The following is a 16,232-nucleotide window of genomic DNA, read 5'->3' on the forward strand; positions in this document are numbered from 1 at the left end:
ACATAGGGCCCAATCCTATCCAACTTTCCAGCACCAGTACAGCCTCAATGCAGCCCCAAGGTAAGGGAACAAACATTTCCTTACCTTGAGGAGGCCCCTGTGACTTGGTCCCCACCACAGGATGCAGCACATGCGCCATTGGCACGGCTGCACTGGCACTGGCAAATTGGATAGGAATGGGCACATAATAGGCTGGCAAATTTTAATGAATGTAATTTTAACAGTGTAATCCACTGGAGTCTGATTTACTTTATTGTTTTAATTGTTTTATGTTTTAGTAAGTAATCTTTTACCTTGTATTGTGTTTTTAAGTTGTAAGCCACCTTGGGTTCCCCTAATGTGTGGTAGAAAGACTGGATAGAAATTGTTTAAATTAAAAAAAAATCTTCCCCCACTTTAACATTAGTTTCTGACTATATGTGGTTTTTAACAAGAGGTAAGATAAAGGTAATCCTATCCCTTCTCTTGCTGACACCAATGCCTGGTATGACGAGTAGGTCCTGTCTCCTTTTATCTATGTCCCAGATTGTAGCCCCTTTGCTTTTTTCCATGAAATTTAATTCAAATAATTGAACCCTAATTCCACTAAAAACTTAGTCATCCTTGATCTGCATAAACCCATTCTGAATTTTTGCCAAGTCTGGTTCTGCTGAATTTAGTAGAGAGTAACAGAACCCAGCAACAAATTGACTAAGGGCACAGTTCTGACTCACCCTAGGGGTAGCGCAAGTCCTTTGCGCTGGCCCAGGAGGGTTGCAGATGTGCTGTAAGGCACATTTGCACCTTCTCAAGAGTCGGTTGGGTTGGCGTGCAGAGATGCAAATGTGCCTCCGCACTGACAGAGGGAGCAAGCCTTGCATCGGCCAAGCTCAGCCGATGCAAGGCTCTGTGGAGGGTGGGGAGGAGGTGGGAGGAAGGCGTTCTGGGGTGGGAGGAGGGTGGGCAGAGGGCCCAGCAGCAGGTGAGTGAGGAGCAGGAGGCAGGGATGGAATCCGGCTGTTATGTCAGATCCTAGCCCCCATACCAGAGCAGCACAGAACGACTTCAAGCCGCTTCGCTCTCCTCAGAACTGTACCACCTTAGGAGGTGGCACAAGTCTGAGAAGACCCATACGGGTTGCAGTGGCTTACCTGGGGGTAAGGGGAAAAGTTTACCCTTACCTTCGACTGAGCCACTTTGGAGTCCTATCTTGCGCTGGATACAGTACAGGCCTCCTGGCCTGCCTGTTCCAGCAGAATATAGGATTGCACTGCACAACACAAGACAGTACTATATTGATATGGTAAATACATAATATTATCTATTTCATAATTTTTAAGCTAAATTATACAATGATCTATGGGTGCAGCTGTTGCAGATAATGAATATAGGCATTACCTCATAATGCGGGGGTGTTATGAATATGTACATGTTAGGCCTAGGTTAGCATGTGAAGCCTGAACCAAACTAAGTCAGTAACAGAGAAGTGGCTAGCAGTTCCTAGCTGCAAGCATGTGAGTAAACAAACAAAAAGATTGTTGTCTCTCTTTTGCTGGCCAGAAAGGACAGGCAACAATTACAACCCATTGGAATGTTTAACACCTCAGTAGACTGAGAGGTGCCTGATCAAGCGGAATGGAATGCAACTATGGATCTCCAGTTGGGAGGGGTAAGAACTAGGAGGGCTAACAACCAGGCCAACTTTAAGAAGGTTCTGTCCTCAAAAGTTTCTGATTGGACAGTCTAAATACAGGGTGACCCCCCCAAAAAACAGAACCGAATGGGAACAGAACAGAACAGAATGGGTTCTGTTTTTTGGGGGGTCACCCTGTAAGTATTAAGTCACCTCAGCACTATTAGCATAAGAAGTATAATAATGAGTGCCCCAAGGGGTGCGTGTTCCTTCTTGAACAGAGTTTTTGGGTAAAACATCCTGCACACTGTGAGCTCCATTGTTTACTACGGGCACCTGGCCTCATAGGTAGCCTTGGGGCTAAAACATCTAAGAGTAACTGACCCAGGTAAGAGATAGGGACTAATAGAGATAGCCAGCTAGCTTTATTATTTTATTGCTGATGTGTTTCCTAGATGTTTATGCCTCTAGCATTTGCTGCCTTACTGTAACTTTATGTAACCTTATGTACTTAATAAACTAAAATCTCTTTTACTAAGTTGTTTCATTGCCTGCTGGGGACAAAGGTTCAGAATCCTGCCTAGCCGTTCAGCAAGCTATCAAGTGCTCATTGAGGTCTAGTAACTTGAGGACTGAAGCTTTAATTGGAGAAAGAGCTCAGTGCCTGCAAGGGACAGAGTTAAGCCTAGAGGGTCTCAGTGTCCCTGGACTGAGGCACTGGCACATACAGGGTGGTGACAGTACTACTGAACAGGGGGGCCTTGAGGGCTTCAGGGTTCGAGAACCAAGAACTCTGAGCACGCCAAACACCCCTAAGTTTACGACAAGGGGATACATTCCAGGGCTCCCTGCTGATACGGAAACCACAGATACAGGGGAACCCTATCTCCACACCCCCTCCCCCACACCCATTAACTAATTTTGGAGCTACCAGTAAGTATAAAACTGAAGGAAATGGGTGCGGCAGTTTGGAGAACCACAGAAAAGTGAAATCACAGGTACAGTATCCACAGATATGGGGGGATGCTTGTATTAACTTACCTTCCCTAACTAGTTGACATAACTTGTGGAACAAACCTTTGGTGAGAAAATCAACCAAGACAAAATTTGAAGGTGCATGATAATGCAGATGAGACACAAGTCCAGCATATCCTACAGGCTTGCCTTCTTGATTCAAGTAGCCCTAGATATGAAAACATTGGGTTAATCCATGTAGGCTGCAATCCTAGGCACACTTACCTGGAAGTAAGTCCCAGTGAACTCAATGAGACTTACTTCTGAGTAGACATGCACAAAACTGCTGTCAGTAAAGTTCTTTGTAAGGGCAGAGGTTGATTATTGCAGAAATAATTACCTCTTTGAGAAGAAATTGTAAAGAAAAGATGAAGTATATTTTCAGCATTTCCTTGTTCTTTTGCTGCTTGAATGACAACAGTGAATGATTCAACACTGACATCACCTAGATTTACAAAATCAAAACCAAACCATTAAAGCTTTAAATAATAAATACATTATTTAAAATTGACTAAAGCAGTGGTTCTCAAACTGGTTGGTTTAATGATGATGAGCCCAGGAGACGCAAAAGTAATTTTGTGTCAGAGGTTGGTGGATCTTGAAATGAGATCTGCGAGAGCCAGACTTTCTGCATATGTTTTTCTTGGGGATCAAGCTCGTGCTTTCTCCTGCCAGATATTTTTATAATATTGTTATTCCCAAATTTAGGATTGCTTTTACTAAAGCTAGGTGTAATGCACTTTTATCAGCAGTTCTTTTGGGGCATTATGCATGGTGTCCCTATTCAGAGAGACTGTGCCCCTGCCCTCAAAATGTGGTGGAGACAACTGCCCAGTTTTGCAATGTCCATACTATGATGATTTGAGATCTAAATTTATCTCCCCGATCTTCGGTACTGAAACGGGGTTGCAGGTGGAGGAGCAGCTTGCTTTTCTGCTTTCTGATGTATACTCTGATATATCATTCAGGGTTGCCCGCTTTTGTTATGCTGCACAGTTGGTAAGGAAGAAAATTGAGAGTGTAAATCTCTGATTTTATGATTTTATATATGTGTAAAGGGGTGCTGGTTTTAATTCTGTGTATTTTGTTTTTGTTGTCTGTGATTAGCTGGTTGGATGACCGTAAATAAAGTATCTATCTATCTAAACTGGTGGGTTGCGACCCATCAGCAGGCGAACCACTGCTCTTTTCTCTTTAAGGGGTGGAGCAGGGGGAAGGCAGTGACACGATCCCTGGGATTGCGCCACTGTGGGGGAAGAGGAGGCTTTTTAAAGATGTAATTTACCTGCTGCCAGGGTCTGGGAGGTGCGGGGAGCCACATGGAGCCCTCTGGAGGGCCCCCACGGTTTGTAGAAAGTAAAAAAAAAAAAATCAACTTCCAGTTATGCAACTGCAACCCAGAAGTGGGTTGTGATAGTTTTTACTTTCTACAAACAGCGGGGAGCCCTGTTACCACCACTTTGAACTGCAGTAACCTTCATTAGGAAGGCAAATATTTTATTCTTCCCACTGGTGCCTTTTTCTGTCACCATTTGTGGAATATCTCCCTTTTAGAGAGAGGTAGTATGATGGAAAAACTAATTTGATTCACTGAGATTTCAATTTATATATGGTTGTTTTACATGGTAGTTTTAATTTACCAAAATAAAATTTGTTCATATACCTTTGCTTTGGCATCTGCTTCATCATTAGCCTTTGTAGCCAACAGCAGAAGTCTCAGTATTAGGGTGATGCTCAAAGGAAACTGGCCTTTAAGCTCAGGTACATTGGATTTCATCAGCTTCTCAACCTTGGGCAGAGGGATGTCATAGAAAAACACATTTCCTATCAAATCTTGTCCACGTCTTCCAGCACGTCCAGACATCTTTAAAAACCATACAACATATACAAATTTTTGTTTTATACAGACCATGCCATTGGGCCATCTGAAAAAGCAAAGCTGTGTACATTTTAACTATACTATGCTACTTATTTCCCAACGTTTTTTAAGAAACTGAGAGCAAGATCATTTGTACCTGTCTGTAGTTCAGAGCATTTAGATAGACAGAATCTTCCACAAAAACGACTGATTTACATGGCATATTAATGCCTAATGCCAACGTTCCAGTTGCAGTAACAACCTAAGAAAATCAACAAAGGCACAGTTGTTAGAGCTGACAGTAAAAATGCTTGGTGCATTTGCTAAATACAGTAATTCAGAGAAGGAGCTTAGTACATTTGAAAGACTTGTATATGGGGGCAAAGAAGTACAGTTCTGCTCCAATCACTATTTCAACAGTATTTAACAAAGGGCCCAATCCTATCCACCTTTCCAATGCTGATTCAGCCGCAATGCAGCCCTAAGGTAAGGAAATGGCCTCTGTGACTGCCCCCCACCACAGGATGCACTGCATGCCCCACTGGTACAGCTGCATCAGCGCTGGAAAGGTGGATAGGATTGGGCCCTAAATGTGTTTTGCTTTGTTCTTGGCAGCATTTATTTTGCCAACTTTCTACAATAGGTTATGTATCTCCACTGCTACCCTTAATGCAATAATTGACTGATCAACGTATTATAATAAATATGTGTTACATATTGGTGATATTTCAGTGATCTATAGCAATATGCTATCTGGATTTTTTCCTACAGTGATCTTATAGAAATGAAGAATTAAAACACCGCTATCAGAAACAATAGCATCACACAGGACAGTAGTTCTCACACTTTTTAGAGGCCCTAGAGGCTGCTGCCTTACTTATAAACGCTAAGGGGTATGGCTATAATGGTGATTGAGTAGCAGTGCTGCCCCCCCCAACAGTAGCAGCTTGTCTAACCCTCGATGCACATAGCCTAATGTGCCCTGCCAGTTTCGCAAACCATCAAAAATTGGGACATGACCCACTGGTGGGTCGGACCCACAGTTTAAGAACCACTGACATAGGATGTTTGAAAATGGGACATGCTCTCCTATGACACATGGGATAAGACCGTCCTTCAATCATGCCACCTGTCAGTTGTACTACCATTGTTGATGCTTGCTAACAAATATTACACTTGCACAAAGTGTGTCATATGCACAAAGTGTGTACAATTTAATTGAATGTTTAGCCTTGGCAATTTCAAATACTGGATTATAGCCCAATACTACTTAATTCCCCAAGGGCTGATAAAGCTGAGCCAATTGGGGGTTGCACTATATCCTGCAGGGGAATTTCAAGCAGCAAAGTCCTTTTCAAGATAGATTATTTGTTCCTTTGCCCCAGGTTGAGCCCTCACAGATCCTCTGGACCTACTTGGACCTGTGCCAGCTACTTTGCTGGCACAAGTCTGAGTGCACCTGCATCAGGGAATCAAGGCCAGGAAGGGAAATAGGATATTGGCAGTGTGGCTGCCAATGATACCTCCCATTCCTGGCCTCGATCCACACTCCAACCGATCATCTCCTCCTCAATCCTCCCCCTCCCTGCCCCATTCTGCCCACCCTCCCTCTTGACCCCCTTGCTGACTTACCAGTGCCAGGGGATGGGGATGAACTGCTGGCACAAAACAGTGTGTTGTGTTTTGTGACAGCCATAAAGGACCTAATGCTGGTGGAACACTAGTCCAGCAGTGTAAGGCCCCCATAGAAGGCAGCCCAATCCTGAGCTGACCAGGGCACCCCAGCTCAGCTTCACCAAGGAGGGCTGCCACTGAATCCTGCGCCTCCCATGCTACTGCGGGAGGTGTCTCGGATGTTCATCCCCTTCCCCCGAGTAGGGTAAGCAGCCTCGCAATGGGGTAATGGTAATGGCAAAGGGGTACGGCTAATGGCAATGGGGTAAGCTAAAGGCACTCATGTAGGGCACGCAGCCCTCCATTAGCACCTTGGATCCTGCAGAGCCAAGCTCCGCGGATCTGCTTCCCATCCCTCCCCCAGGCACACCTCCTGCCCGCCCACCTCCCTCCCCGCGTCACACCTCCTCAGCACGCCTCCCGCCTGCCCTCCCTCTCTCCGCACCTGCCAGCCTCCCCCCTCCCCAGAACGCCTCCTCCCCACCCCCATCCCCGCCTCCCATTCTGCAGCCCAGCAGTCCCAGAGACCGCTGAGCTGTGGAATTCGGGTGACCGCCCGTGTTAGCCCAGCACCGGCCAGCGCTGGGCTAGCATGGGCAGGAGCCCAGCGGTGAGCCCCACGAACATGACTTACAGTACATTTGTGACTGTGGTTGGTGTCACAGAGCCGTGCCGCCAACCACAGGATTGGGCTCTGAAGCTATTAATAAATGATTTAATATTTCATAAACAAGAAGGTTTACATACTACAGAAGACTCCTGAGGACAACCCAAGCTTTTGGAGTCATATAAATAACAACCCTGTTACAATAGCAATGAGGACACTAGATCCAGGGTGGGAGAAAGAGATAGAACCAGACTATATAACATAGTCTGGTTTTATCTTTTCCTCCCACCCTGGATCTAGTGTCCCCTAGGTCCTGAAGGTGTCACACTACTGGAGTTTTATTGCAAATGTATTTAAAATGGCACCTTTCTAATCTGTAAAGCAATATAATTTAATAAAGAAATCATTCCAAGCCTAATATACTTTCCTTACTCTCTTCTAATAGCACATTACTGATATTGCATATCTACTACACAAGTTATTATTTGACTCAAGATAAACTTCATGACGTTGGATATATGCCCTGAAATATAATGACAATGTAATATTTTACTAACCTGAAGATATCCCATTCTGAATAACATCTCCACAAATTGTCTTTGTTTTAAACGCATAGCAGAATGATGGTATCCAATGCCTCTCAGTGCCAGTTCTTTCTGTTTAAAAAACTCTCTCTGGTACCGCAGTCGGAAAAGTAATGTTCCAAAAGTCTAAACAGATTACTGTTGTTAGCAATGTTTAGTCACACTTGTCTGTTTATATTTCACAGTTTTAAGTTTTTTATTTGCTGTAAACCACCTTGTACTGACATTCATTGGGAAAGCCAGGATATGACTAATAAACTTAAAAAATGCAACAAAAAACTCATTTGTCTTGTTGCTATAATAACATTCTTATGCATGTCCCTTATTAAGAACATAAGAACATAAGAACAGCCCCACTGGATCAGGCCATAGGCCCATCTAGTCCAGCTTCCTGTATCTCACAGCGGCCCACCAAATGCCCCAGGGAGCACACCAGATAACAAGAGACCTCATCCTGGTGCCCTCCCTTGCATCTGGCATTCTGACATAACCCATTTCTAAAATCAGGAGGTTGCGCATACACATCATGGCTTGTACCCCATAATGGATTTTTCCTCCAGAAACTTGTCCAATCCCCTTTTAAAGGCATCTAGGCTAGACGCCAGCACCACACCCTGTGGCAAGGAGTTCCACAGACCGACCACACGCTGAGTAAAGAAATATTTTCTTTTGTCTGTCCTAACCCGCCCAACACTCAATTTTAGTGGATGTCCCCTGGTTCTGGTATTATGTGAGAGTGTAAAGAGCATCTCCCTATCCACTCTGTCCATCCCCTGCATAATTTTGTATGTCTCAATCATGTCCCCCCTCAGGCGTCTCTTTTCTAGGCTGAGGAGGCCCAAACGCCGTAGCCTTTCCTCATAAGGAAGGTGCCCCAGCCCAGTAATCATCTTAGTCACTCTCTTTTGCACCTTTTCCATTTCCACTATGTCTTTTTTGAGATGCGGCAACCAGAACTGGACACAATACTCCAGGTGTGGCCTTACCATAGATTTGTACAATGGCATTATAATACTAGCCATTTTGTTCTCAATACCCTTCCTAATGATCCCAAGCATAGAATTGGCCTTCTTCACTGCTGCTGCACATTGGGTCGACACTTTCATCGACCTGTCCACCACCACCCCAAGATCTCTCTCCTGATCTGTCACAGACAGCTCAGAACCCATCAGCCTATATCTAAAGTTTTGATTTTTTGCCCCAATGTGCATGACTTTACACTTACTGACATTGAAGCGCATCTGCCATTTTGCTGCCCATTCTGCCAGTCTGGAGAAATCTTTCTGGAGTTCCTCACAATCACTTCTGGTCTTCACCACTTGGAAAAGTTTGGTGTCGTCTGCAAACTTAGCCACTTCACTGCTCAACCTTGTCTCCAGGTCATTTATGAAGAGGCTGAAAAGCACCGGTCCCAGGACAGATCCTTGGGGCACACCGCTTTTCACCTCTCTCCATTGTGAAAATTGCCCATTGACACCAACTCTCTGCTTCCTGGCCTCCAACCAGTTCTCAATCCATGAGAGGACCTGTCCTCTAATTCCCTGACTGTGGAGTTTTTTCAGTAGCCTTTGGTGAGGGACCGTGTCAAACGCCTTCTGGAAGTCCAGATATATAATGTCCACGGGTTCTCCCACATCCACATGCCTGTTGACCTTTTCAAAGAATTCTATAAGGTTCATGAGGCAAGACTTACCATTACAGAAGCCATGCTGACTCTCCCTCAGCAAGGCCTGTTTGTCTATGTGTTTTGAGAGTCTATCTTTGATGAGGCATTCCACCATCTTACCCGGTATGGATGTTAGGCTGACCGGCCTATAGTTTCCCGGGTCCCCCCTCTTTCCCTTTTTAAAAATAGGCGTGACATTTGCTATCCTCCAATCTTCTGGCACCATGGCTGTTTTGAGGGACAAGTTGCATACCTTAGTCAAGAGATCTGCAACTTCATTCTTCAATTCCTTAATAACTCTTGGGTGGTTGCCATCAGGGCCTGGTGACTTATTGATCTTTAATTTATCAATGAGGTCTGATAAACCTTAACATGATAAATTCTTAACATGATCCTCAATGCCAGGGGTCTCCAAACCTTTTGGCCAGAGGGCCGCATGAAATATCTGGCACAGCGCTGAGGGCCAGAAAAATATTTAAATATAAAATTTAAATAAATAAGAGATGGAACTTAGATGAATGAATAAATGAATGAGTGGGCTCGTTCACTCAGCCTCTCCAGCCCTCAGAACACCCTCCAGATGCAATCAGAGCACAGCTCTGGTCATGTTCAGTCGAGTGTTCAGTCCTCTTTCGGGGACAAGAGGCTGGCCAAGGGCCAGATAGAGGCTTGCTGCAGGCCACTTCTCGCCCCTGGGCCAGGGTTTGGAGACCCCTGCTCTATGCCATCATAATAAGTGAGACCAAACTGTGCAAATTAGATACCAGTGGTTACCCCTGGGGGCTGGGGGATAAGAATAGGCCCTCAGTTTGGCTGTACTTGTTGTAAGAGGCGACTAAACAGCCACCGGGTAGATGGGACTCGTCAGCCTGGGAAGGCAGCTCATCTGAGAGAAGGAAAACTCTGATCCCAAACCTCCACTGCCTTGTGGCTACATCCAGTTGTGGAAAAGGCTTCAGGAGTCAACCTCGAGGCAAAATCTGGAGCTGGAGTCCCTGAGGCAGTTCATGGCTGAACACAGTCACATTCTGGCAACTCCTGCGACGCTGCTGGAACCAACCGTATTGGCTTCTGCCTTTCCATTGGACCATTTCAGCGACGTGGAGAGGGGGGATTTGCTCCATGGGAAACAGTCTATCCTCCATATCTACTTTACCCAGGCTTTGTGCACTGGAGAGGACACTCTGTTCTAGAACCATCATTTAGAGCGCAATAAGAACATAAGAACAGCCCCACTGGATCAGGCCATAGGCCCATCTAGTCCAGCTTCCTGTATCTCACAGTGGCCCACCAAATGCCCCAGGGAGCACATCAGATAACAAGAGACCTCATCCTGGTGCCCTCCCTTGCATCTGGCATTCTGACATAACCCATTTCTAAAATCAGGAGGTTGCGCATACACATAATGGCTTGTACCCCGTAATGGATTTTTCCTCCAGAAACTTGTCCAACCCCCTTTTAAAGGCGACCAGGCCAGATGCCATCACCACATCCTGTGGCAAGGAGTTCCACAGACCAACTACACGCTGAGTAAAGAAATATTTTCTCTTGTCTGTTCTAACTCTTCCAGCACTCAACTTTAGTGGATGTCCCCTGGTTCTGGTGTTATGTGAGAGTGTAAAGAGCATCTTCCTATCCACTCTGTCCATCCCCTGCATAATTTTGTACAAGTATGTCTCAATCATGTCCCCCCTCAGGCGTCTCTTTTCTAGGCTGAAGAGGCCCAAACGCCGTAGCCTTTCCTCGTAAGGAAGGTGCCCCAGCCCCGTAATCATCTTAGTCACTCTCTTTTGCACCTTTTCCATTTCCACCATGTCTATAAGATACCATAGTCCATACCATACCACAGCAATACCATAGTCTTCCGAGACTGAAGGATGCCAACTATGGTTCCCAAACTTCTTCTTGGAAGTTGGAAACCACCTAAGTATTTGCATGGGAGGAGCAAAGGCAGCAATGTGATCACCAGGATCCCACTCCTGGCTAGGAAGAAAGAGAAGTTTTTAAACTTGCCCTTCACAGCACCAGTCCCCTGGGGGTTGCAGGGAGCCCACAGATGCCTCTGCAGTGCTCCCCAAATCTCAGAATGTCTCAAAATCACAATCAAAATCAAAATCTTTGCAATTGAAAACCGGAAGTGGGTTATGATCACGATTCTGAAATATTCTGAGGCTTGGGGAGCCCTGCAGAGACATCTGTGGGCTCCCCGCACCCCCAGGGAGGCCGGCACTGCAAAGTGTAAGTTTAAAAAACCCTTCTTCCTCAGAAGTGGTGCAATCCTATCTTATGCTTCTGTGGAAATTCAGTATAATTCTCCCACATGCTCTGCATCACCATTCTTCCACTGCCAGCAATAGCATCAGACTGGACTATCTGAATCTATGTAGAGATAGACCGTTGCAAGGTTTTTTTTTACATAGTTAGATATGCTTTTTGACAAAACTTGTGAGGGATTAACACTGGAATAAGAAAGTATATGGGTTGAGTCTCAGTATTCAAGTGGGTTCTGTTCCCAGAACTCACATAGATGACCAAAATCGCATTAAAGCAAATCCATTTAAAAATCAATGCCCCTTTGCTGGGTGATTAAAAAACAGCCTTGCTGACCTTTATGATGTAAGATAGAGTCATTAAGAAGACAATCCATCAATCACTCTCTGTCCAGGTGCTTAGAAAGGCTTCACTCTGAGCCAGCAACCCCACCCAGAGTGCAGTGCTGGGAAAAAATGCAAAGTGATTATCTTTCTTTCAGGGGGAAGGGTGATTATCTTTCTTTCAGGGGGAAGGGAGGGGTCACTTGCCTTGGAGTGAAGCTGTCCTAAGTGCCTGGAGAGAGAATGATTGATGGATTGTTAACCAACTGCCCTCTCTCGCATTAACAAGGATATTGATAAATGAATTTTTCCCTTTAATTTGAAGGGCCCTTCTCATCATGTTGAGATAAAACAGTGGGTGAAAAATCCGTGGATAATTAGGTTATACCTGTAGTAATATTATGCCTTATATTTAAGAACTTTGTTCCAACATTATGTGCTTCTCAAACTATCTGATGTGGCGGACTAGCAATTTTTTCCCCAATGTGCCAGGGACCAGTACCATATCTGTGCCAGATTAGTGTTCTTGTTTCTTTCCTGGAAACTGACTGTGGACTGGCAGCCTATGACTTGCAGTCCAGTACCAGTCCACAGACAACCACTGACCTAAATGATGTGCTCCAACACAGCAACTTCTTGTGGCATTCCTGTATTATAAGAAGCCTGATGCACGGACAGGGGCAAGATAAGGCCACCAGTATGGTTACTTTCCATGCTAACATCACACTGCTGGGAACATGGGCTATGCTGATATGGAAAATACCCATGATATCAACCCCTCTCACATGGCCTTAGATCTCCTACAATTCTATAGCAGCATAGGAAAGAGACAAATGCTGCAGCAATACAAGAAAGGTACCTAAGAATTAAAGCACAAGACAAACATATCCATCCACTCACCTCTTGATCCACAGCTTTATTATTTGCATATGTGCAGTCCACCGGGACCTGAGTTAATTTTGAAAGTCTTGTTTTTAAAGCTTTATGTTCATTAAGAACAGCCATAATGTTATCCATCTTAGAAGATGTTTGTTTTTTGGGGTCACTATATAACACAGAGATACATTTTAAATTATTAAACTGCTCTTTATCAATTTGTTCTATCTTACATCTCTTAAGTTTTCAAAATCATTTCTTTTTCAAGAAACTATACATCTTAAATATTTATATATCTCATAGATAAATCTGCCACAGATGATTTTATACAAAGAAACTAAACATTTTAAAAAAGAAACACAGAGCAAATCCAAATAGAACCCATGAGCAGTGGAAAGACACACAGAGAAAAGGAACTTATACTTGGAACAGCTTAAAAAGAGGAGGAAGAGGCCATATCAACTTTGAAAGGCAAACCTGTTCACTTTTAGGTAAAGAGATTCATCAGTAAGTATCAAATCATCCCTTTACCCTTCCTCCTTATTAGGCAGTCTTCAGTTACAGAGAGAACAAGTTTCTAGTAGGAGTACTAAAAACAGTCTCTCTCTAGTGAGGCAACTTCCCATCTAACAGTCCTGCAACACACAGTGACCAAACTCTGAATCTGCATGAAAACAATTATCCAAACTGTATAGTGAATGCCCTAGTACCCAAACTGCAATTATACAAATTTCCTCCATCCTATTTTCCCTTCCCTGTCAAGGACTTCCAGTTCTCCTACAGACCTCACCATTACCTTCCACCTTTTGTTTGTTCATGCTGAATTACAGCCAGCCTCAAATTCTTTGTCTTCCCACTCTTTGTGCTATGCTTCATTTAGACCACTGTTGCCTAATCTAATCTCTTCAATACCCACTTGCACAACATCTACTTTTAGAATTCAACAAGGAATTGAAGTCAGAACAGAAAAGAGACAATGGAGCTGCTCCCCAAGAGACCAAGTGCTGATGACAGATGATTGACTTGCATACATGGTTTTAGTTTGATGTTTACCCTCTACAGTGGCATCACTAGGGTTTGTGCCACCCGGTGCGGGATGCCAGTGTGTCACCCCTCCCCATGTAGTGGGCGGGGCAACAGCCCAGGTGGCGGGCATGGTGATGTACCATTGCCCTGCCCCCACTGGTTTTTTGGCTGTACCTTTTGATAGAACGAAGATAGAATGCATTTTGCATGAAATTACGCATTGATTGATATATAACATTATGGTATTATTCTTTCAAATTGTGATTTTAGTTATTTTTGTCGCTAGTAGTGTGACATCCCCCCAGGGTGTCAACTTACTAACACCTTACTGCAGCAGTTCTCAAACTTTTAGCACTGGGACCCACTTTTTAGAATGACAATCTGTGCAAGACCAACCAGAAGTGATGTCATGGTGGAAGTGACATCATCAGGCAAATTAAAATAAATAAGTATAAATAATTAAAGTAAAACAAATAAATAAGCACAGGCCAGCCCTGGTCCACCAAGTGAAGTTCCTCTGTAGCCTGCCTGCAATAACACCCCCTTTCCAAAATCAGTAAGGTTTTCAGCCCTACTCAGTGCCCAGTTCAATTTAAGAACTTCTGTTTAAACCAGATCACTGTCAGGATCCACCTGGCTTTGCAAGTCTCAAAAAGGTTCACCTTATCAGCTGAAGCCTCTGTTTCGATCCTTTTTAGTGGGGGGGGGGGAAGCTGCATTCTGAAGCACTTGTTTAGCTCCAGGTGCCATTTTGGACCTGGATCAGTACCATTCTGGTAGCCTTGCACTCTCCTTCACCTGATCTTCCACACCAGTCAAGGCATGTTTGCTTACTCGTGAATAAACACAACCTCAAGGCTTAGTATCACTTTCCATAGAGCTCAATATATTCCTCTGCTTGGAGGGAGGGACTACCTTCTCAGGTGTTTTTGGGGGCTGCATGCATTGGATCAGGACTATTCTGGTGTCGTTGGATTCCTTTCAGCCTGCCCTTTCCGAAGGACTAAGGCACGTTCACCCACTTGTGAGTAAACGCACGATACGGCTCACTTTCACTTTCCATAGGGCTCCATGCATTTTTGTTCTCCAGTTTTTTGACCATAAAATTTGATAGAAAGGAAATATTTCACTCTGGTTTTTTGCATTGCATTCAGCTGGAAATTCCACATCCAACGGTATATAATATGATGGGGTTACTCCTAACCACCACGATTTTAGTGTGTCACCCCCCAGTGCGCATGACCTGGTGCAGCCTGCACCCTCCACACCCCCCTAGCACTGACCCTCTACACAAAAAATTAAGCATGCTTACAGAGACTTATATGTCCTGACAGTTTTTTCCATCTTGTTTAGTTTGGCTCTTGTATTTTCAGTTTCTTTTTGAGTATTTGTGTTTTTCATCCTGATCTGTTTAATCCTCAAATACGTCCATATATTCTTAGCTGACGTTTCCACTGAATGAATGTTAAACCTGCAAAAAAAAAAAAAAAAAAAAAAAAGTAAACAACTTTTCAGATAACAAAATATTTAAGGGCTATATACAGCTAACATGGGGCTTTTTTGTCTGCACTACTGAAAACAGCAGTGGTACATCCCCTACTAAAAAAAACCCTCTCCTTGACTCCACGGTGCTTGATGACTTTTGGCCTGTATCAAATCTCCCCTTTCTGGGCAAGGTATAAAAATATTTATATCCTGCCTTGCCCCCACCATTACCAGCTTAGAAAATTCATAAAATTACAATAAGAACAGTACTACAATCAAATCATCAATACAAATTTTTTTTAAAGTATTAACAATAAAATACCTTGCATCCCCACAAATACAACAACCAGCAGAACAAACCAAAGGACAGAAAGTAAATAAAACAAAAGGGAAAACCAGAAGAACTAACAAAGAAAGGTTAAATAAAAGATTAATAATTTCAGTCCCCACTGGAAGGCTAAGAGGGAGGGCACAATTCTTAACTCAACAGGAAGGAAATTCCACAATAGTGGTGCTGCTATGCCCCACCTCTTGTTGCCACCAGTCTGGCTTCAGCCACAGGGAGTACTTGTAGCAGGGCCCCCTCAGATGACTTCAGGGAATGAGCCAGGGAATGGAACAAAGTGCGTCTACAGGTATCCTGACACCAAGCCATAAAGAGCTTTAAAGGCAAAAACCAACACCTTGAATTGCGCCCGCCAGTGCAGCTGCAGAAGTAATACTGCAACTGAGAGAAATCACAAACAGCCCAATCCTAGGCTACCCCAGCACAGCATGGAACAGTAGCGCCGAAATGGCTGCCACTGAATCCTGCAGGGCCAGAGCAGCTGTAGGAATCTCCTTGGGGTAAGGGAACAGTGCTCCTCCGAAGCATCTTCCCAGCACTGAGGCCCATTACCAATTGATACTGACCTCTCCACCTGTGCTTTGTTCCCACCATCAGTGGGAAAGTGCCTTATGATACTTTTACGAAACCCAGCACCAGCAATGGTGGCACACTGCCAGCACTGCAGAGGATAGGATTGGACCCTAAGCTGCTAAGACTACACAGGCCTCAGCATTCTGCACTAATTGTAGTTGCTAAATTAAGGACCACCATGGTCAAGTCTGACCAATCCTACCTAACTTGCCATGCAGTGATGCAGCAACAGCAATTAAGAATCTGCTACATCTTGCAGGGGAGTTTTGGCATGTGGAGGCATTTTTACCCTTCCCCTGGGGTAAGCACCCATTGTC

At 44.3% G+C, this 16,232-nt stretch overlaps 1 protein-coding gene across 5 annotated transcripts in view; it reads right to left on the bottom strand.

Moving 5' to 3' along the window:
- LOC136655967 (probable ATP-dependent RNA helicase DDX60) overlaps positions 1-16,232 on the bottom strand; it is a 91,748-nt gene that overhangs the window by 12,384 nt on the left and 63,132 nt on the right. For all 5 annotated transcript variants that reach the window (XM_066632733.1, XM_066632734.1, XM_066632731.1 and 2 more), the window contains 7 exons: positions 14,824-14,982; positions 12,510-12,654; positions 7,323-7,475; positions 4,642-4,746; positions 4,290-4,490; positions 2,967-3,071; positions 2,654-2,795 (listed from right to left, as the gene is read on the bottom strand). In XM_066632733.1, the coding sequence (XP_066488830.1) occupies positions 2,654-2,795; positions 2,967-3,071; positions 4,290-4,490; positions 4,642-4,746; positions 7,323-7,475; positions 12,510-12,654; positions 14,824-14,982 (1,010 nt within the window). The remainder of the gene's footprint in view (positions 1-2,653; positions 2,796-2,966; positions 3,072-4,289; positions 4,491-4,641; positions 4,747-7,322; positions 7,476-12,509; positions 12,655-14,823; positions 14,983-16,232) is intronic.

This window comes from Tiliqua scincoides, chromosome 6, assembly GCF_035046505.1.
Source record: "Tiliqua scincoides isolate rTilSci1 chromosome 6, rTilSci1.hap2, whole genome shotgun sequence".
NCBI classification, from domain to species: Eukaryota; Metazoa; Chordata; class Lepidosauria; order Squamata; family Scincidae; genus Tiliqua; species Tiliqua scincoides.